We start from the raw sequence: 22,069 nt of genomic DNA on the forward strand, positions 1-22,069 counted from the left end.
ATCGAATTCCGAGGTTGACAATTCAATATAGCATCGAGGTTGACAATTCAATATTTTGACAATTCCGAGGTTGACAATTCCGAGGTTGACAATTCAATATAGCATCCGAGGTTGACAATTCCGTGGTTGACAATTCAATATAGCATCGAAAAATAATTTCTACAAAAACCAAATTACAAGCAAAAAAATTGGGCCATTTAGACGAAAAAACGGCTTAAAACGGTTACTTATAGGTGCCATTCAGTCAAAAACTACTTTTCAAAGTCAAAAAGTCATTCACTAAACGCAGCGCATGATCAAAAAACTTCTCTCGCTCAGACAAAATTAGTTCACACGGCAATTTTACTCACTTACGCTTTTAGGTCAAAACAGCGTCTGAACGAATAGTACTTCCGGTAAAAAAAACCTGAAGAAAACCAATACTCCTCCTCGAGTCGTAAAAAAAACCAAGAGCACCGCAATATAGCTTCGCTCAGCTTACAGCTTCGCAGCTATAAAAAAGACTAATAATATTTGCTTCAGCCCCCGTTTATGAGCTATTAGGAATTGTACTATCGACGCGCGGATGCTCATTTACCCCCTCTCCGCAATTTTTTCTGCAGATAAAAAATTGTCAAGTAACGTCAATTGAGTTTCGAGATATACAATTTGAATAACAGTAGCAGAACTTATTATAAATCATGGTCGGAATAGACTAATAGAAATTTACGAAAACTTTGTCAAGCAGTTACTGTGGCTGGGGTGGCGGTTGTAACAAATTGTTTAACAGTTGCTGTTGCATCAAATTTGGTTGAATTGCCAGTGGGTTTGCTGCTGGGTTGACAATGTTCCCAGCGCCTCCTAGGATTCCGGTACCCGGCAAACTCGGTGCAGCTCCTGGGTTCAAAAGCGAAGCAGCCGACAGTGCCGCGGGGCTGATCCCCGGAGGTAACTGACCCGGATTTTGCCCAATTCCAAGTTGCATCAACTGAGCTGCATTTACACCAGCTGCGGGTAGCCCAGCTGCCAGTGGGAGTTGCGGGTTCAAAAGATTAGGCGCAGCTCCGAATAGAGGGTTTGCATGCAAAGCAGCTAGGGGGTTCCCTGAGGGGAAAAGAGATGTCAGTGAAGGTCTCGCCATACCTAGAGCTGCAACATCCGTCGCTCGGTTCTGAAGCATCTGGAGTCTTTGTTGTTGTTGCGAAGCTGCGACTGCCGCAAGAGCATTAGCGTTTGCTTGAGCTATAGCTTGGCTTATTTGGTCCGGAGGTTGTTGCGGTGGGTTTTGCGGAGCAGTAGAAGTTGTAACTGGCTGTGGCGGCGGCTGAGGTTGCGCTACAGCTTGACCTTGAGCAATTGGACTCTGAACTTGGTTGTTTTGTTGTTGTTGCTGACTGGCCTGTTGTGCGACCACAGCTTGCTGTTGTGCAATCGCTTGTTGGGTTTGTTGTTGCTGCTGCTGTAATTTCTGAGCCAGTACGGCCAGATTTAAATTGGGCATACTTGGAGTCACAAAAAGAGGTCTTTGAGCCGCAACAGCTCCAGGAATTGCACTTGCTCCCGGATTCAATTCAGGCAGAACGGGCGCCATGGCAGGTGCCAGGACGTTTGTTGGAAGTATTTTCGGCTGGGCGATTTGAGTCAGAAGTACGTTTTGGGGTGTATCTTGAGGGATACCTTGCTGGATCTGAGGGTTCAGGGGGTCACTTATTAATTGAGGCTGACCATCTCCGGCAGAACTTTGGGTCGCGCCAGGAGCAGGCACAGTCTCTTGCTTTTCGGCAAACGTTTTTGCGTATTGCACTAGATCACTGTATTTATTCTGGATTTCACTTTCGTCGACAGTAAAGGGCTGGCCAGAACTGTCCTGGTTCTGTGTATATAATTCCATGGATTCCGGTTCCATTTGGAAGTACTTGTCGATATTGCTTCCGGGTTCCTGATGTTGCTGTTGTTGATGCATGTGAAGTTCATGTGAATGATGCGATTCTCTGTCACTCATTCGTCTTTCCCTCTCGTGGTGATAGTCGCGATGACTTGACCTATGATGATGGTAATCACTACGCCTTGTGCTTGGACCATATCCTCCATAATCTGTATCCTGGTGGCTACTTCGACTCATTCTGGGTTCCATCAGACTTGGCGGTGGGTGATTAGGCGGGGGCGGTGATCTGTCCCTTCTCCGATAATGCTCATCATAGTAAGCCTCGTCGTCCCTTGGGGAATATTGATCACGTGGGTCGTGACGAGGAGGAGGTCCTCTATAGTCTTCCTCGTATGGGGGAGGAGGGTATCCTCTTTCGCTCAGGGGTCTCGGAGGCGGACCGCTATACCGACTTGATGCGCCCCTAGGAGCGCCTCGACTTGGACCACCCCCACCACCCCGTCCACCTTTGCCTCCTCTTCCCGGTGGAGGACCAGCAGGTGGCAACCAGGACCTGGTAACTTGCCGATTCCCACCGCCTCCAGGAGCTCCTCTTGCTTTTCCTCGACGATCACCACGATTCCTGTTACGTCTTCTATTTCGACCACGACGACGGGAAGCGCCACCTCGACCTCGTCGATTCCTCGGAGGAGTGAAATCTCTGGACAAAGACCTCCGACGACTGCCACGCCTGGGCGATGAATCATAGGATGAACTAGAATACGAATAACTCGAGTAGCTAGATCCAGTGTACGATGACGAATAGGAGGTATAACTCGAATAGGATGTCGATCGTGATGAGTAGCTGCTATAGCTATACGATCGCGACCTTTTTCGACTCCTGGTACTTCGAGATTTGGATCTGGATCGCGACTTGCTTCTGTCTTTAGTTTTAGACTTTGAGCGACTTCGATTCTTTCGTTTCTTCTTTTTCTTCTTCTTGCTCTTTTTGTTCGGATCTTTGGTAACATCTCCGTTTTCCTTCGCATCTTCGGTTCCTCCCTCTTTGTTCTCGGAACCACCATTTGCTTTTTGAGCTTCACCAGATGCAGCTTCTATATTACTGGGTTTCGCGATATCTTTAGGCGGCTCAGTTCTTTCCTCATTTTTCACACCAGGTCCGAACTTGGGAAAATTTGTTTGATTATTCTGCTCTTCGAGTCGTACTTGCATCTCGTGCTCTTGGGCAGTTATTGGTCCGACAAAAGTAGTGCCAGAATTCGCAGCACCGTTGACAGGTTGGGCTCCAGTGGTCTCAATAAATGCTGGACTAACGGTATACGTCTGTTCCGGAACAGGAAAATCTGTCTTCCCTTCCGGATAAAACGGGTTGAAGGAAAAGCAAATGTTGGGATAACTTTTCGTGTACTTCAAATGCTCCTTCGGCCACCTGTTGAACAAAAATCGTTCATCAAGTAAACTCAAATAAAGTACTCAAATGCAAAAAAAATTGAGAAACCACAATTACTTATCTTTTTTTGACATTGTTCTCGTACGTACAGTACAGTACACGAAGAAATCTTTATCTGTTCTTATTTGCTTCCAAGCCTCTTAGTGGCTTAACTATCTACTTCTACTTTGTAATATTTTTTATCAACATTGATTTTGACCGTTTCTGTTTAAATTCGAGTGTAATTTACCTGAACACGATGCTTTCATTTCTAGACTGGACGTTGATGTAATCGGAGGTGTTCGAATGACAAGGATCGTTCCAGAATATCTTCAGGGGTTCGGCCTTCTCCTGGACACTGACCCAGTCTGCCGCCACGTCTCGAATAGCATCCATCACAATTTTGGACATGTCAAACATACGTTCGTTCATGTCCACGCTCTGGCAGAAGGTCACGCCAAAACTCATGCTGAAAAGAATTTAGAAAGTTTTCAAATGATTATTTTATAATCAAGTTTATAATTTACACCTTCATGGAAAGACGCTTCGTACTTTTTTTTTTTCAATTTGGCCCAACTCGTTCATGGCAAAGTTGCTGCAAAGTACCGAATCGAATGAGTCAATAAACTTGTTGTGCTGTCATGACAAAATTCTCAAAACCAAAATACCCAACGTACCAAAATACCCAATATTTAGCCCTACAGTTGAAAAATTCAGTAAATATCAAGCAAATCATGTCTAAAAGAGATAATTTACGCAATAAAGTATATTTACCAATTTTAAAATGTACGATTAGACTAGTTCTTATCAACAATTACTCATAGTTTTTGTTATTTAATCTATCAAAACAGAACATAGGATCAATTTTCGCATAAATTCTGTACTAACTGTCAATTTGGTAATCTAAGGAAATAAATTGGGTTCTAGGTCATTGGGTATTTTGACATTGGTAAATTTGCATATAACCTCGTTGTGTTTAAACATACAAATCAGATGTCACAGAAAAAATCAGATCACTATTCAAATAAATTCTCAATTGTCAAAGGAACAAATACAATACCTGTCTTCTTCAATCTGATGAGTAGGTTCGAACCTTCCATTTGACCAATGGCCCTCGTCTGGAAGGTCCTGACCTCTCAGTCGCAGTTTGTTGTACACCGAATCCAACTCGACCTAGATAAAAGGGTTTATCACTAGTATAAATATAGCAGGAAAATAACGCAACCAACCCCTTGCGTTCAGTTCGGATCACAACAAAAACATCATTTCTAAAGTACTAATTGAAACCCCAATTTTTTCTAAGGGTAAAAGAAAATTTTTATATTGGGTGCAGCTTCAGAGAGAATCGACAATTATGACGCTTTCAAATTCTAAGCTGTCAGTTAGCAAGCGCAGTGTTGCGGTAAACAACCCTTTGACCTTCAAGTATCGGAAGCCTTACAGCTTTAAATCAAAAGTTCATAGTAAACCAAAATAGTACTATCAGCAGAAAACCGAGGAAGAAAAATCGATAATTTAAAGAGAAAATAGAAAAAAATTGACATCATTTAAAAAAACTGTGCGAAAACTATTCTTGAGTTTTTTCAAATCGAAATGCTATAAATTACTTTACTCGATTAATGTATTTTTTTTTCTCTGAATTGTTTCGTTATTTTTGTTACTTGCGGCTCTTATCCAAGAGAGTTTTTGTTTGGTCTTTCTTTGTTTGCTTCTTTTTTCAGTAGGGTGTTCCATTTTTTTCAGATTTTGGTGTTCAATTTGCATCAAGCATAATATTTTTAAACCTTGTTTTCATTTGCTTTTAGCTCGAAACTTTTGAGTTGGTACTTCTATTAGCATTTTTGCCGTTGTCTAAGCGTCTATACAATATGTCAATAAGATGAATCCAATATTTTATTATTGCAAAAACTGGAGTAATATGAGAGAATATTTGAAGGAATCAGGAAACTTTGTGCTGTGAAAAACGCAGTTAAAGTACAAGCTACGCCATTTGACATCATTGACATCATTTTTTAAATGAAGGCCTAGCTTGTACCTTAACTGCGTTTTTCACAGCACAAAATTTCCTGATTCCTTCAAATATTCCTTCATATTACTCCAGTCATATTACTCCAGTTTTTGCAATAATATTGGATTCATCTTATTGACATACTGTATAGACGCTTAGACAACGGCAAAAATGCTAATAGTAGTACCAACTCAAAAGTTTCGAGCTAAAAGCAAATGAAAACAAGGTTTAAAAATATTATGCTTGATGCAAATTGGACACCAAAATCTAAAAAAAGGAACAACCTACTGAAAAAAGTAGCAAACAAAGAAAAGCCAAACAAAAACTCTCTTGGATAAGAGCCGCAAGGTAACAGAAAGAACGAAACAATTCCGAGAAAAAATACATTAATCGAGTAAAGTAATTCATAGCATTTCGATTTGACAAAACCCAAGAATAGTTGTCGCGCAGTTTTTTTTAATGAAAATACCTCGGGCAACAATGGAGAAAAGGGAGCTACAAAAGAGAACGATAAATCTGATCTCTCATTATTATATTCGAAATTTTAAATCTCCTGTTAAAAGATATTTCCACGTTCAAAATGTATATCAGGACGACCACTTCTGCTCTAGAAGTATTGCTTTTTGGTGAAGACGTAGTTAGGAGAATTAGGTCTATTTTCTCTTTCAAATTAGAGCCTCTTTTTGTGAATTTGTCTTGAAGTTGATCGTCATTTGGAATAAAAGAAAGATTACTTCTTTTTGGGTGATATCACTCAACTTCTCTTTGTCTAAAAAATTCTGTAAGTGTTCAATTTTTCCAGGTGTTGTAGACGCTAGATGTTTTTGTTGTTTCTACGTCCCTGGACTGTATCAATACTACCAATGGTATATTATACAAAAATTCCTTCGGAATAGGAAAAATGCAAAGACAAATTTTGTTAAAAAATTCATTTTAAAAAAAAAAATTTGTGCGCAATTCTACATTTCTTCGACCACCTCGAGAAAATTAAGGCAATATCTCATTAATATTTTTCAAATTTTCTGCCTCTTTCGGCTATATTTTGTGAATACCAACTATTTGGGGTGAGTTGATGCGCTTAAACTGCTAGAAAATGATTTAGAAAAAATGAGAAGTTTTCGACAAAGTTTTTGATTTTTGTTGGGAAAATACGTTTTTAACTACCTTTGTTTGCAGCCAATATCAAAATTCTGTGGATTTTAGGCAATTTCTACTGCGCTAGCGGCTTTAAAGTCTCATATTGATTAGCGATTTTGACTTAAAAGTAGGCATAGATTTTTAGGCATAGTCTCAGAAGAGTTAGATCCACTTGTTTTGATGACCATTTTTGCTAGTATCTCACTATGCTACTTTTTTGGGTTTTGCCGTGCAGAACCTGCTATCTGTAAATAGCAGATGTATCTAAAGTTTAATAGAGCAACAGTATTCACCAAAATGGGCCCTGTAATACAAGAGTTGTCTTTCGCGGTCAAAAAAATCTTTCCTTGATAGTCTTCTAATTTTACAGATTTCAAAAATACTGGTTTTTGAAATTTCTGCCTTTTTACGCTACGATTAATTTTAATTTTACGCTACGATTAATTTTAACCAACTACTTGAGGTGAGCTGATGCGCCTGAACTCCGAGAATTGCTAATTTTGAAAAAGAAAATAGAAGTTTAACATCACAAACTTTTGTTTTTGTTAGGAAAAATGTGTTTTCAAACACGTTTGGCTGCCAAATCAAGATGTTATGCCTTCCAGCTCTTTTCTGCTGGACTAGTGGGTTCATAGGCTTAATGTAAATACAAATTATATTTCAGAAGAGTTAGCTCCACTTGTTAAAAAATGGAACCTCTTTTTGCAGATCTAATATTTTTTCATTTATAAAGTCTTAGCATTTTACAGACTTCAAAATTATATTCGTTTATCACATTTCTCTTTCTTTTTAGTCTATGATTCGTTATTACAAACTATTTGGAGAGCGTTGCAGCAAATTTTGTAAACAAATTTTGGGTTTTGTTGGAGAAAAAGTGTTTGCCTGCCCAGATCAAAAAGCTGTGGCTTTTAGGCGATTTCTCTTGCACTAGCTGCTTTATAGGAGCAAGGTGATTAAGGATTATGATTCGAAAGTCAGAATATACTTTTCATGTAGAATTATATGTCAGAAGAGTTAGCTCCACTTGTAGTGAAAAAATTGAGCCTCTTCTTATATAGTATCTCCATTTCTATTTTTCGGATCATTGGCGTGCAGGACGTAATTTATAAATAGATGTAATTAAAGATAAAAAGAGCAGCAATTCTTTCCTTGATGAAGTCGTCCGATTTAACAGATTTCAAAATTATTCCTTTTTAAAAACTCTTTTTTCAAAATCTTTTTAGGCTAAAACCCGAAATTGCTGATTAAGAAAAATATAATGTTTTTTATCAATTTCAATTTTTGTTAGGAAAATGTGTTTCTAAATAGGTTTAGCTGCCCAGATCAAAATTTTCCTTCTACACATTTTCTGCGCAAGTCGTTTTATAGGCTTAATGTGATGACTGCTTTTGATTTAAAAATTGGAATAAACTTTGGATATAGAATTACGAGAGAAAAGAGTGAGGTCCACTCGTTATAAATGGAGCCTCTTTATTTGCTGATACCTTTGAGTTATTTTTTCGACGCTTTATCGTTCAGAACCTCATAAATTATCAAAAATAACCAGTATTAATTAAACAATTTTCTCTAATACAAGAGTTGTCTTTCGTGGTTGAAAATTCTTTGTTTGATAGTCAGCTGATTTTACAGCAGGCTTTCAAATTAGCTCTTTCAATTCATATGCCTTTTGGGCTATGATTCGTTGATAATTGAAGAAAAATGCAGTTGGTTGATGCGCTTCCAGAATTGTTGAGAAAAAATTTCAGCATTTGACCTCTATCAAAAAAGATATTATAACTACGCTTGTTTAGCTGTCCCGATCAAAATGCTGTGGCTTTTAGGCGTTTTCTGCTGCACACGTGGTTTTATAGACTCAATTTAACGACCAATTCTGATTTGGAAGTAGAAATATTTTTAAATTGAAAAAAAATTACGTAGAGTTAGGTGCACTTATGCTTAAAAAATTTAGCATTTCTGCTAGTACCTCTCTAAGTTTTTTTTTGGATCTTAGTAGTGCAAGACCTGTTATTTAATAAATAGTAGATGAATCTAAATTAAAAAGGGCCACAGTATTTAATCAGTGGTTCCTGTAATAGAAGAGTTGGCTTTCGTAGTCAAAACATCTCCTTCATAGTCTCATTTTATATACTTCAAAATCATTCCTTCATAATTTTCTGTCTTTTTTAGGCTATGATTCGTTATTTTAAACTGTTTGGAGTGCGTTAAAGCAAACTTTAACTAATTTTGTTTTTGTTGGGAAAATGTGGTTTTAAATAGGTTTGGCTGCCCAGATCAAATTTTGCCCTCCAGCCGTTTTCTGCTGCGCAAATTGTTTTATAGGCTTAATGTGATGACTGATTTTGATTTAAAAATTGGAATAAACTTTTCATATGCAATTACATGTCAAGAGTTAGGTCCACTAGTTATGAATGGAGCCTCCTTTCTGCTGATAACTAAGTAAATTTTTTCGACGCTCGGACGTTCAGAACCTGTTATTTATCAATAGTAGATGTATATGAATTCAAAAAGAACCACAGCCTTTACTAATGTGGGTCCTGTAATACAACAGTTGTCTTTCGTGGTCAAAAACTCTTTCCTTGATAGTCTTTCCAATTAACAGACTTCCAAAATTTTTCGTTTCTCATATTTCTCTGTAGTCTTTTTAGGCTATGATTCGTTATTACAAACTATTTGGAGTGCTTTGAAGCAAATTTTTCAACAAACTTTGTTTTTCGTTAGGAAAAATGTGCTTTTAAGTACGTTTGGTGGCTCAGATCAAAATGTGGCTTCTAGCCATTTTCTGCTGCGCAATTCGTTTTATAGGCTTAATCTGAGGACTAACTTTTGGAATAAACTTTTCATATGGAATTACATGTAGATTCCTGTCAATCATTCCCAATCTTTTTTTACTACATGCAGACCTAAAAAACTTCTAACTAGTTGCGCAAAAAAGTTATTGATTTTCATCCACTTCCTCTGCACAGATGTTCAGAGGTCGATTGTCCTTTTGATCATATTGTTTTGCGAAATTTGTGGTGCAAAATTTATGATGCAGATCTCTAACTCCATTGGAAAATATAACGTTAATAACTCAGATCATAAACTGTGATAGAATGTTTCACCGCCAGATTTTGTACCTGTAAAATTCAATCGTTTATTATGCCTAGCACCTAATGTTTCCAAAATATCATGAAACTTATTCTGCTTGGTTTTGTGGCCGCCGAGTTTGTATTTATAAAATTTGAAACTGCTCATGTTGCTTGATAAGTAAATTTGGAACCTGATGTCTGCACTCAAAAAATTAAAAATTGCTTTGCCTGCGTGGTTTATGACCATCAGAATTTGTAATTGTAAAACTGAAAATCGCTGGGGATGTAATTATTTATTATCTGTAGCACTTAATGTTTCAACTGAAAATAATTCTTTTTCGTGGTTGCTCTGCGTGGTTTTGTGAACACCAGCAACGAGCATTTAAATTCAAGGTATTATTATTGTGAATTTCAGGTATTTTTACATGAAATTTTAGGGTAAATTTTGCAATTTTTTCAGGTAAGTTTATGTAATTTTACCTAAGCGTTAAGGTTTTTTCCAGGTGAATTTAAGCTATTTTCAGGTAAAAGTTAAGGTGATGCCCCCTTAATTTGTTGGGTAATTTTCAGGTAAAGTTGAGGTAAGTTCAGGTAAGGCAAAACTATCTGAATGTTTCAGGTAAGTTAAGGTGCTTTTCAGGTAAATTTACCAGACCTTTATTTAGTGTGTACTAAAAATTCCCACAATTTCCCATAAAGCGAATACATCACCGAGATTACTATTAGGCCAGATGGCCCGTCTCAACGCCCCGAGAGCGAAAGAAAAGTTATTTCTGATGTTTCGAAGTTTATAAAGGCCAAAAGTCGCTCGCAGGTTCCTAGGGTTTATTAGTTTTTGTATAGTTTAAAACTGACACCGACCTGTTCTCTTCGATTGACACTTGTACTGATTTCTCCCTCTTGACAAATCAGCCCCCTCTCTTCTTTCGCCCATTCAGTTTTTTCCCACGGTTGTCCAGGGCCTGGTGCCCCGGACCCACGGCGCCCTCCCAATTCCTTTCCCTCACTCCAACCCTGTTTTTCCATAAGGTGCTTCCCATAACCAGACGGGGGTTGAGGACCAGAAAGAGTAGATAGATCTTCATTTTGATTCAACGATGCTCCATTTGTTTCACAGGTCACATCCTAAAAGAACATTTTCCCCCATATTTTGGTATAACGAATTTCAGGGATGGGTGGCTCGCTTAATCAGAAGCACCAAAATTAATTAATTATCAGGGTTTCACGTTTACCTTTCGGAAAGACAGATTCGGTTAAAGAAAGACCAAACCGATTCAGCTGTCTTCCAGCAATACTGTACCTGAATCTTCTACGTGACAACAAACCACGTCGCTGATAAACCTGGGTTGGATAAAATGTCGGAAAAATTTGATTACAATACAACTAAATATCAAATTGAAATAATTCGCATCATATGCGAAGCTATAGAAGAAGCATACACTGAAACTGCGCACTGCATGATGATTATTATACGGTTCAGGACACAGTAAGCAATCTTTCTTAACTCAAGGTTGTGCCATTATCGTGTTTTTCATAAACGGGGTTTTCATGATAATAATTTTGAACCACACCCACATGTACAGCCCTATTCGGCCTGTAAATATATTCGAGAATTGTAGAACAGCGCACTGTATGGTGCTTGTCGAAATGGCCGACGGGCCTTTTAGCCGACAATCAAAAACTAAGAATTTAAGCCGACACTCCGACGACAACACCAATTGTAATGGCGGGACGAACTATTGTCAAATTGGCCAATTCGGTTAATCGACCCATGAGAACTAAGCGTCGGCAAACTTTCTCATTTTATCCCGGTCGGCTAAACCCCCTGTCTTCCATCATACCTACCACCGGGCCGTAACAAACCCCTTTTTACTTAAGGGTAATTAGGTATATCAAGTTACAATCAAATTCTTCCACTTTTACGCTAATCAAATCACTCCCTTTAAAGATTTATGCGAATTTCAAAGTACCATCAAAGTCAAAAAAACAGAAAACCATTTTTGAATTAATGCAGTCGACATCCAATTTAGCCTATTTATTTTCTCTTGACTTAAACGCGGCCGCTTTTAATTCTGCCATAGGTCTGATATAAATTATCTGGTGATAACTAGTCGGAGTGGAGAAGCAGACATTAAAAAGGTCTGTCTTTACCACGTTCTAGCAAGTAATCCACCGTTCAAAATATAAAACATAAGCGAATCTTTTTAACAATTACCACCCCCTTCTGTGCTATATTTTACCACAACATTACTTGGCTTAGAATTTAGATAGCCGAATATTAGTTTAAGCGCAATTGCGGACCGCTCTCACCGACGCACCACTCGAAAATTCTTTTCGCTTTGTATTGCAATTCGGTTAATTGACATAGCAAGGTGTATTTTATTCTATTCAGTTGAAACATAGTATGCACATATGTGGAAAGTTATTAGTCGTCTCTGATTGGTTAATAAATCGCTCGCTTGAATTCCATTCAAGAATAGCCCTCCTTTTGCAAAAGGGGGCAATTGTTGAAAAGATACACATAACCGACTACCGTCGGACTAATTACCCTCGAACGACTGTCGAGGCAAACATTTTAGAAGGCGGGCATAGGCTAGAGAAACTTTTATGATGCAAAAACATCTGACTAGGGAAGGGTTCGAACCCGTGACCTCCTAGACCAAAGCACATTAACCACTAAGATTCACGGAACGTACGGTCAAGTTCTCGGTTTGATTTCAGCAACAGACTTAATTTCTAACTGCTCGCAATTCAAAGCAACGCCGGGGTAGGGGAGTACTGAAATTTTCTAAGAGTGGCTTCAAATGAAGTTATTAGCGGCATAATTCTTACTCGACTTTTAGCAGTGAACTGCTGCCATTTGAGTTCAGCTAATGACACTTGTGAATGAGAGAGAAATTCAGCTCACGCAAAATGAAAAAGTTTAGAGTGTAAAAGTCACTCGAGAAGTTGAAACGCTCAAGCAAAAAATTGCATACAAAGACCAACACGGTTAAAATAATTGCTTCAAACTTCGTTCGAGGACACTTAAAAATTGCATAATTCGTTATCTTAAATATTTATATATTCGCCATGCATTCGAATTTAAGGTAACGAATTATGCAGTTCTTAAGCGATCTCGAACGCAGTTTCAAGCAATTATTTTAAACCTGTTGGTCTTTGAAAACCTATATGGGCAATTGGGGAATCTTTCCAAAACCTATATGGGCAATTGGGTTGTCTTGTTTAATCGACGTCTACGGGCACTTTTCTGGCGCATACTCCAACTCTAATATTTTCTGAGCAAATTATTCTTGATAAGAATTAGGTCAAAAATGCGGCATTTCAGTGTTATCACGGGATTACTTCCTTAATATAGCAGTTTAAAACTCGACGGATGTGATCATTTCATGTATTGGGCTAACCAACCGCAACCTAGCCGACACTTAGTTCCTCTGTAGCTCAAACTTCACCAAATACGCCAACAGACTGCTTAGATTTGTCTGCCACATGACAAAATCTTTTTCAATGTCAAAGATTAAAAAAATGCCACAATAAGATAATTATTTCTTTCATTGAAATTTGTAAAAAAATGTTAAGGAATTTTTTTTCACACAACTATCTTACAAGGGACCAAATTAGGGTTTAAGACAAAAATGATAGACAATATGCGAATATCAATGTACAGAGAATAGAGAATACATCTAAGATTAGAAAGTGCAAGAATGAAAAAGATCAGGATAAAAATGGAATATTCAATGAGGAGTAATGTGAAAACATCTAGATTTAGTGATTCAGTAGAAGGATCATCGAGGGTGTGGTTGGAAGAGGAACCCGAGCTTCAACTCTTACTACGTTCAAACCAAATCCACGAACCGTAATGGACAGAAAATTATCTGATGACGTTCCGAGTTATTTTGTCGTACTAAGCGAACCATAGTACTTCAGCCACAACTTTTTAAAATATATTAGTAGATCAGTTAATTTCATACTTCATTCTAAGGTACCAATAAGCAGGCTTCTGGTTATTTTCAGCGTTCTCTATTGGTGGCTCAAATTCTTGGTCTCAATGATTTACAATGTCTACACTTTGTATTGGCATTATCAGAATTTTTAAAACCCGTTTTACATTTAGATTTCGACTACAGAACTTCTACAGAATGCTAACTGATAACAGATATGTGAGACTACCAATGGGTAGGGAGGGGTATATTATAACTGCTGGTTATGATTGTTGGTTAGTTGATTTTTGATTTCGATTATTGAGACACCAATAAGCTACAGCTAGGTCAACATCACAAAAGCAGCAGACTGATGGCCAGTTTATGGACGAGAGGCAAACGGAAAGGAAAGTGAAGTCAGTCTTTACAGTTTGGACACAAACACCACATTCATAATTTATTAAAACCAGTTAGTAACACTAGTTACAGCATAGTAATAATATTACATATCTTCACTAAAATCATCGTCATTAGAGTCAACTACATAATTAGGAAACCTCAAGACTTTTCAATTAAAGACTCGATGTTTTCTGTAGCTGCGAGGGTGGCGTTGCTTAAAAAAATTGTAGATCAGTATTTACAAGATCAGACCATGCCATAAAATTAATATCACAAAACGACAGTTCCTTCAAGACGTAACACGTCTGTTTCACTGTTGAATGGTGGTCGTTGGGTGTAGGTTTAGGAGCAGTTTTTATTTCTACTAAAAATGCTTATTTTTTTCAATTAGTCTTTTGGAAAAATTGATTTGAATTTGTAAAGTTAAGCTGTTCACAATTTGGTTTTACATGATTTTTACATAAACGCATTAGTTACACTTTATATCAGGGATACGTTCACTGGAGTCAGTGAGGATGGAACCCAATCAATCTTATAATAGTTAATGATCAGCTCAACTCTGATATTAATAGATTGCACTTAAAGAGACAAGAAGTTTTAGTTTTTAATTACTGATACGTGAAAATATGTGTGTATTTACATGTATTTGTGTAAGTAGAAGCTGATAAAAATGTTTAATCAAGTATTAATTAATTTTTGAATATGCGTGAACAGGATGTAATCAACACCTGTTGCGATAACAGCAGTTAAATAAACTGCCAGTGCTATAAATTTTAATGCCCGATCGACACTGGAAAAACACTTCAGCATTAGACTTCGAGTTTATCACACTCTTTTATCGCCACTGTTACTAAGTAAACAGTGGCGATAAAAAAGTGGTGATAAACTTGTAGTCTAATGATGAAACAGTTTGATAAACCTGTAGTCTAAAAAAAAACATGATCGCAACAGATGTAGCTTAAAAAAATACCACACGGTTATTATCGCCCTCGAAGTAATCATAACACCTCGGCTTTGCCTCGGACTTTGATAACTTCTCGGTGGCGATAACAACCGTGTGGTAATATTAATTTTAAACGTTGAACAACGTTTGATCTATGGAAAGAAAAGGCCATTTTTTAATTATTTTTCTGAAATCATAGCAGTGGATAAAACGTGTCATTCACGTATTGTTTCATTTTCGAATATACGTGAGTAGCACTTTTTATCCACTACTTATCAAAAATTTGATAAGTTATATAACCAGTTGCAGCTAGTTAAATCAATATAGTATTTTAAACAGTTGGCTAAATTATTTTCTGGTTAAAAGAATTTCCATTTTAAAAAATTAGAACTAAATAAGTTTTTCAAAACTCCTGCGCTTTTTTTTACTGGTATCGTTTACTATTCTGCAAAAATCGTCTGGTACATGTTCAGCAGGATACGTGCGAGAGAGCCGACGTTATAAAGAACCGACGTTAGAAAGCGCCGAAACCTGACTATTTCAAAACGTTGCCTTTAATTACCCTAAATTGTCAGTTGATTACCAAGAAAAGTACTTAAGTGGGTTAATTGGTCTTATGTTGGGTTGTGATAGTTTCATATCAAGTCCCATAAGCCGCTAAGGCATGGCCATGGCCCGCTATAATTTGAATATAATTATTTATTACTTCGCTTTCAGTTTCTAATAGAAAATATTAAAATTTCATTTCTCAAATATCCCGTTATGATTTGCTGAGAATTTGGTAATCTTATTTCAGAAGGCAATTTATTTGGCTGCAAAATTTATCGACTAATAATTTAAATAAATTTTCGGCTCTTTCAATCGGCTCTTTTCACGTCGGCTCTCTTACAAGTCACCGTTCTCCAAGGTATAATCTAATCTTAACAAGCTTTCTCTTGAAATTATAGGTGAACAAGAACATAATGAATATTACCACATAGTTATAATTGCCATTGAGATGTTAGCAACCTCCGCGACAGCCGAGTTGTTGCAGCATAATTATGAGCTGGCGATAACAACCGTTTGACACTGTTTTTAATTGATTCTCATTGCGATTACAACAGTTGCATAACTTTCAAAACACAACAACTGAAGACTGCTGCAACGAGTTTATCACACTCTTTCATCGCTATTGTTTACAGTGGTGATAAAAGAGTGATAAACGCGTAATCTAATAACGCAGCAGATAAAGGTAGAGTTAATTGAGCGTAAACTAAAAGTTAATTACTAGCACAAGAAGCCAAGCACAACCGTAGAGTGGCACCCAACAAAACGAGCCAATGCCTACTTAAATACGTTTTTATTGGAATGTGTTGTAAAACATCTAACTCTTCTAAACAGCTTCAATAATACTAAAATTCTACAATCGCTTCGATGAGAATTTTTCAGTAGAAGAAAAATTTTGTGACAGTACCAATTAGCAACTAACATTGAGCAAATAAAAGAAGACACTAAGATCAGGCACAGAAGGATCTCGGGAACTGGGACTACATGAGGAGACATTTCATGAAATATTCATTCGGCACTAAAAAATTCACAACAAAATAGCCTACACATTAGACTTTTCGGTATTTCCCATTAAAGCCCCACCTCGCAAAATTATAGTCCCATTAAGATATGTTTACTCTGATAGGGGTAAAAGTTAAATGATCACTAAGCTGGGAGGGCTAAAATAGGAAAACGAACACTTTTGAATGGGTTTTACAATCAACTCTGGCTAACCTCATGTTTCCCATCGAAAACACCTCTAAACATTAACAACGCTGGTAGAATACCAAAAAACCTGAAAAAGCATCTGGAGCTAATTAAAAAGTAAAACTTGTTGTTTGCGATTGTTTATCATTGCAATTGTTCGTCAGTTTTCTAATTTTGTTACATGTAAAACAAATTTCGGATCTTTTCCGTTTGTGCCCCCGGCTTAGTGGGTGCATAATATTTGCAACACCTCACCTAGACGCACGTGACATATTTTATAAAATGATTTACTGTGTAATGACAAGTGCTCTGTAGTTGGGGGATGCATAACAAACTAGTGGGGGGGGGGGGGGGGGGGGCAGAAACGGAAAAGATCCCAAAAGTGAGATCACACCAGTGAGCGAAAGAATCTAGAACCGAACAAGGCGGCTCGGTAATGTGCGATCGCACATAAGGTTCCGACCAGCTCATCCACAATTTTGGCATAATTGTCTACCAAATGAGGAACAGATAGAAAAACACAAATCAAGAATTTTTCAAAAAAAAACTGGTGTATGAACGAAAAGATAGCCAGCAAAACAAATAACTCAGTGGAGAAAAAAATGATCCATTAGATTGATGAGATATGCCGATATTAAGAAAGCGAGCGAAGACGAATGGCAAAATCAAACAACAAAAACATTAATTACATCAAAAAATTTATGTCCGTTTTAAAAAACAAAATTTAATAACACAGTCAAAATAGCGTCAGATAAAACTGAAAATAAACAAAATAACTTGAAGTTCAGCAGAACAAAAATGGTTTTTCACCAGTTCATAATAAAGCTTGGTAACAATTAGACAAAAAAGAACAGAAACTTTAAAGTTAGAAAGTTCGCTGAATTTAATAAAAAAACAATTAATTTTAAAGTAATGAAAACCATTAGGATTCAACTAAGATTTCCCATAGGTTTACAATTACCAATACTTCTATAGAAAGGAATTAGGAAATCTTGGTATTCAATTTTTTATGAAGTGACAAAAAGAACAACAAATAGACAACAAACTAAAAATCAATTAAAACTTACAAGAAAATGCTTTGGAAGCCGTAAAGCCATACTTTAGCCCACAAAATCTGTTCGATTGCACCTTCGTCGAACACCGATAAGGTATTTTGTGGCCCCTCATTAATGAAAATAAGCAACAATAAGACAAAAAAAGAAAAAAAAATCCAAAGACATGGAAGCCATTAATTACAAAATGAAAAAGTTGAATAGGTTTGTCCATTCTTCGAAAGGAAGCAAGCCCTTGAGACCTGCAATTATCCAAAATATGTCTTACGTCTACAAAAAGAACGTCAAATTTGAAAAAAATCAAAAACTCATTTACTTTTTTTGTGAAAAACCCGTGTGGAAGCCAGTAAAGTCATAACGAATTCTCTTAAAACATTAGATTCTGTGACACCAATCCCTTTTGACACCTTCCCTTAAAATGCATTGTGTGACTTCTCATTAATGAAACTAGGTAACAATTAGACCAAAAAAAGCAAGATTATGTAAAACTTTTCCATCGAAAAAAACTTATTTCCAAAGACATGAAAGCCATTAATTAAAAAATGAAAAAAATTGAATAAGTTTGTTTATTGTTCCAAAGGAAGCCCTAAAGACCTGTTAATATCCAGAACATGTCTTACGTCTACAAAAAGAACGTCAAGTATGACAAAAATCAAAATTTAATTCACTTTTTTTGTGAAAAACCCGTGTCGAAGCCAGTAAATTCAAAACGAATTCCTTAAAAACAGTAGATTTTGTGACACCAATCCCTTTTGACACCTTCCCTTGACAAAATTAATGTTATCTTTAACCTTTCATTAACGAGACCAGGTAACAAACAGACAATAAAGGGAACAAAATTGCGAAGTTGAAATATTTTTTTTCATTTTGGAAAACAATTGTTTTCAAAGTCATGAAAGCCACTATCTATCTTCTAATATTAGAACATCGGCTCATCTACTTCTTCAGGAAAAGCCGTTCAAACCGGGTCATAGTACAAGAAATTGAATACGGCTAAAAAGGAAAAGTAAAACGACAGTTAAAGACAAAATTAAAAAATTCAATTAAAGTCTTCGAGAAAGTATTGTCGAAACGGTAAAGAACGACAATCTATATTTTTAAGGATTTAAGTATTATCAATTGTTAGTTATTTGTAACGCGAAAAATGTGATATATGAAATGACAATAACGTGATAATTTGACAAAATTAGAAAACATGAAAAATGGGCAAATACCTAAAAAATAAAAAAAATTGTGAAATCTAGTAGAATCAAAGCCAGAACACCATAACTTAAGGCGTAAAACCGCAATAAAGACTAAATTTTGAATTCAGCAGAAAAAAAGAGCACACTTTGATTTCCGACCCTAAGCTACAAGTTGACCAAAGTAAGAGAAAAATGGAGGCAAAGTTCCATAAGCCATTTTATAATTAAAAATCAAATATTTTAAAAGTCAAAAAGACCATAAGCTTTCAAGCAATCAACTAGATAACTTTATTTCGAGCCAATAGGACCTATCAATAGTGAGTTTTGATTTGAAATGTTCTGTTCTTTAATTAATATGAAGGAGATCGAATTTTTTTTTAATAAAAACCGACTGATGACAATCCGAATTATTTTTGGATTGTAACGGTCCAAGATCGGTACAAAACTAGTCCTGCTAATGTTGATTGTCCATTAGGAATATTTAATTTTTGAAATGTCATTGATATAGATATTTTGTTTGTTAAAAAATCAAAAGTAAATGCTGCGTTTTTGATATTCAACGAATAAAGTTAGCAAAAAACGAATAAAATTTTATCTACAGAGCACTCTCAACGGAAGTTGAAGTGGAAATAGCCCCTTTTCAGTCTAGAAAGATTGTTTTAGTGGTGTTTGGATGTGCACTTCCTGCAAATTCAATCAGAAGGGACTAAATAAACTTAATTCGTGCTGTTTTTGATGAAAAAGTGAATTTGTGAAATTTTCAGCCAGAATTTGTGACAAAAAAATTCAATGAAAATAGCCGACAATGTATTTTGTCTTTAAACGTAAAATCAACAACATTTTCATGAAAAATTTTATTAAATTTTATCAAAATTGGCAAAATTTATCAAAAATTCCGAAAAAAGGTGAATGAAATCAACGGAATTCACTATATTTTCTCGAAAGTTTAAAACCCGATATCTCCCTGTCAAAAACGAAAATTAAAAAAATCTTTTTAATTCCATATTCTACGCTGGACAAGCTTTCTAATGATACCAGTCTCAACTCTCTACGATGAATATATCGATCGGCCAAAATTGACTGAACAAAAAAAAAACCCAGTTGAGTATATAGTTCCTCCCCCCTCAAGAGGGGTCGGAACAATCAAGCAAAAATTTGCATCACGACATGTATAAATTTAGATTGAAATAAATTGGTACAAAAATGTACAAATAAATCTTCTGAAAAAATATTAGCTACAATCAGCTACGGAAATTTATGGTTCACTTTGTTGAAATTATTTTATTATAAACTCTCAAGTTCTTTCGTTCTTGAACTGTTCTTTCGTTCAGGTAGTTAGTGCAAAAGTTGACTTCACATTCAATACCAACTTAGCCTCAATTAACGGTTATTTAGAGAGCATAGTTCATTTCTCGAGTTCGATGATTGCGTAATTTTTAACTAAAAAAGTCACATCAAAATTAATTAAGAGCAATCGAAGCTGGTGAAACAAATACAGGTTTTTATGATCACAAATTTTTCATGACAAACAGACTATGAATGAAATTGTTTGCGATTTTAATATTTCCAGCTAATAATTGAAAAAACAAAACAGTCATGCCGACTGTATGGTTTTGTATTTATAAGAAGATGCATTCTATGCACTTCTTTGATTACCTTACAATAAATTATAATAAAAACTAATAATTAAAAACTTAAGCATTGAAAACTAAATCCAAGCAGTGTTAATTTAACTCCAAAATTACCAGTACAGAAAAAAAACTTCATAAACGTACTCAAATGTGGCCAAAAAATTACTCCCTTGCTCTTGACTGAAAAAATTTTAATTCAACGTTTGGAACAGCAAAATTCAACAAATCCGAATGATGGATGCTTTTACTGGCATAATCGCCAATTACCACTGAACATAATAGCACGTTTCAGACATATGAACCCGAACCTGTGCATACCTAAGGACACGTTTATGAAGACTTAAGGTCAACTTAAATCGCTCAAGCGAACAAAAGAATGTTCTGAAAAAAACCACAGTCGAGAGCAGCTAATCACAGACTTCTATTCAGCTATACGCAAACTTCCCAATGCAACTTTCTATTAGTTGATTTAGATTTTTTCACGAAGTAATTAGGAAATAGATTGTCATTTTTTTAAAAAATGAAATTAAAAAATGTATTTCCAGTTAAAATAAATTTGAGCAACATCGATTGATACACACCACACCAATCCATTAGTTTCATGTAAAGCATGAGTGAGGCAGGCAAAAACAAAGCAGGGGTTTGGCTGCTTGGGGTAACAGAAAGGGTTGTAACTACAGCATATTAACATTATAGAGTATCAACTACTTCATAAATCGAAAAGGTCGAGATATTTTAAGATAGCAGGTTTACAAGAAGTTCTGTGACTGTAACTTTTTACCTTCTTTGAATTTTAATGTCAACCCAGGTAGCACTAGCTTTTAGCATTTCGTATAAAGTGGCAGGGGAAGATGGGGGCAATTGAGACTACTATTATTCCATTGATTTAGCCCTTATTTGTTGCATGTTTTCAAAAGACTTAAAGTTCAAATTTGAGCTATCGTTCAAGATCAATGACAACCGATTCACATCCAATTTGTAGCTTGGCGCGGATGTTACCCTATATAAATGCGGGTCTCTTCATTACAGCCCCCTAGCTTAGTGGTCATATAAAGTACAGCCCCCATCATGGTAAACATAACGTGTGACTATAATTTCATGGGGGACTATAATGAAATCGACTAAAAATGATGATGTATTCGAACTAAATTGCCGCCTAGTTCAAATTAAATTCAGCTTTTATATACAAAGCTCTAGTCCAGAACCGATCATTAACTTATCTCAGCAGAACGCTGCAGTTACAACATTTAAGGTCCATAAGTGCAATGATGGTGGTTTGCAGTGATAAAAAGATCTAATTAGATCAACAATCATCGGAAAATTAACTTTGATCATCTAGAAAATAACTAAGAGGAAATCCTAGCTATATTTGCTGCAAGCTTTAATGAGAACCACACATTTGCATCAGTTGGTTAAAATGAAGAAAAGGAAAGATAGTGAACACAGGATGAGTGATAGAAAGAGGACACATTACTATAACCTAACCAGAACAGACGGAGATAAGGATTTAGAACTTATTTCTGCCAGAAGTATAAGGACTAAACTATTCATAAGTTCATAAAGAAATCCTTAAAATATACATGCTTAACAAAACTTTCTCGTTATGGTTAGAAAATTTGAATTTACATTTTGATTTTGTTTTACAAAATATAACCGACTAAACATCTGAAGAATTGCTCTCGAACGACTAGCGGGAGCTC

The 22,069-nt window shown here is 36.1% G+C and overlaps 1 protein-coding gene across 2 annotated transcripts in view; it reads right to left on the minus strand.

The window, feature by feature from the left end:
* Positions 1-618: 618 nt before the first annotated feature.
* Positions 619-22,069, minus strand: part of LOC142353565 (uncharacterized) — a 34,987-nt gene continuing 13,536 nt past the window's right edge. For both annotated transcript variants that reach the window (XM_075405841.1, XM_075405842.1), the window contains 4 exons: positions 10,368-10,631; positions 4,354-4,466; positions 3,544-3,762; positions 619-3,293 (listed from right to left, as the gene is read on the minus strand). In XM_075405841.1, coding sequence (XP_075261956.1) covers positions 728-3,293; positions 3,544-3,762; positions 4,354-4,466; positions 10,368-10,631 — 3,162 coding nt within the window. In that variant the 3' untranslated portion in view covers positions 619-727. The remainder of the gene's footprint in view (positions 3,294-3,543; positions 3,763-4,353; positions 4,467-10,367; positions 10,632-22,069) is intronic.

This window comes from Convolutriloba macropyga, chromosome 14 (assembly GCF_964194025.1).
Source record: "Convolutriloba macropyga chromosome 14, txConMacr16.3, whole genome shotgun sequence".
Lineage (NCBI taxonomy): Eukaryota > Metazoa > Xenacoelomorpha > Acoela > Convolutidae > Convolutriloba > Convolutriloba macropyga.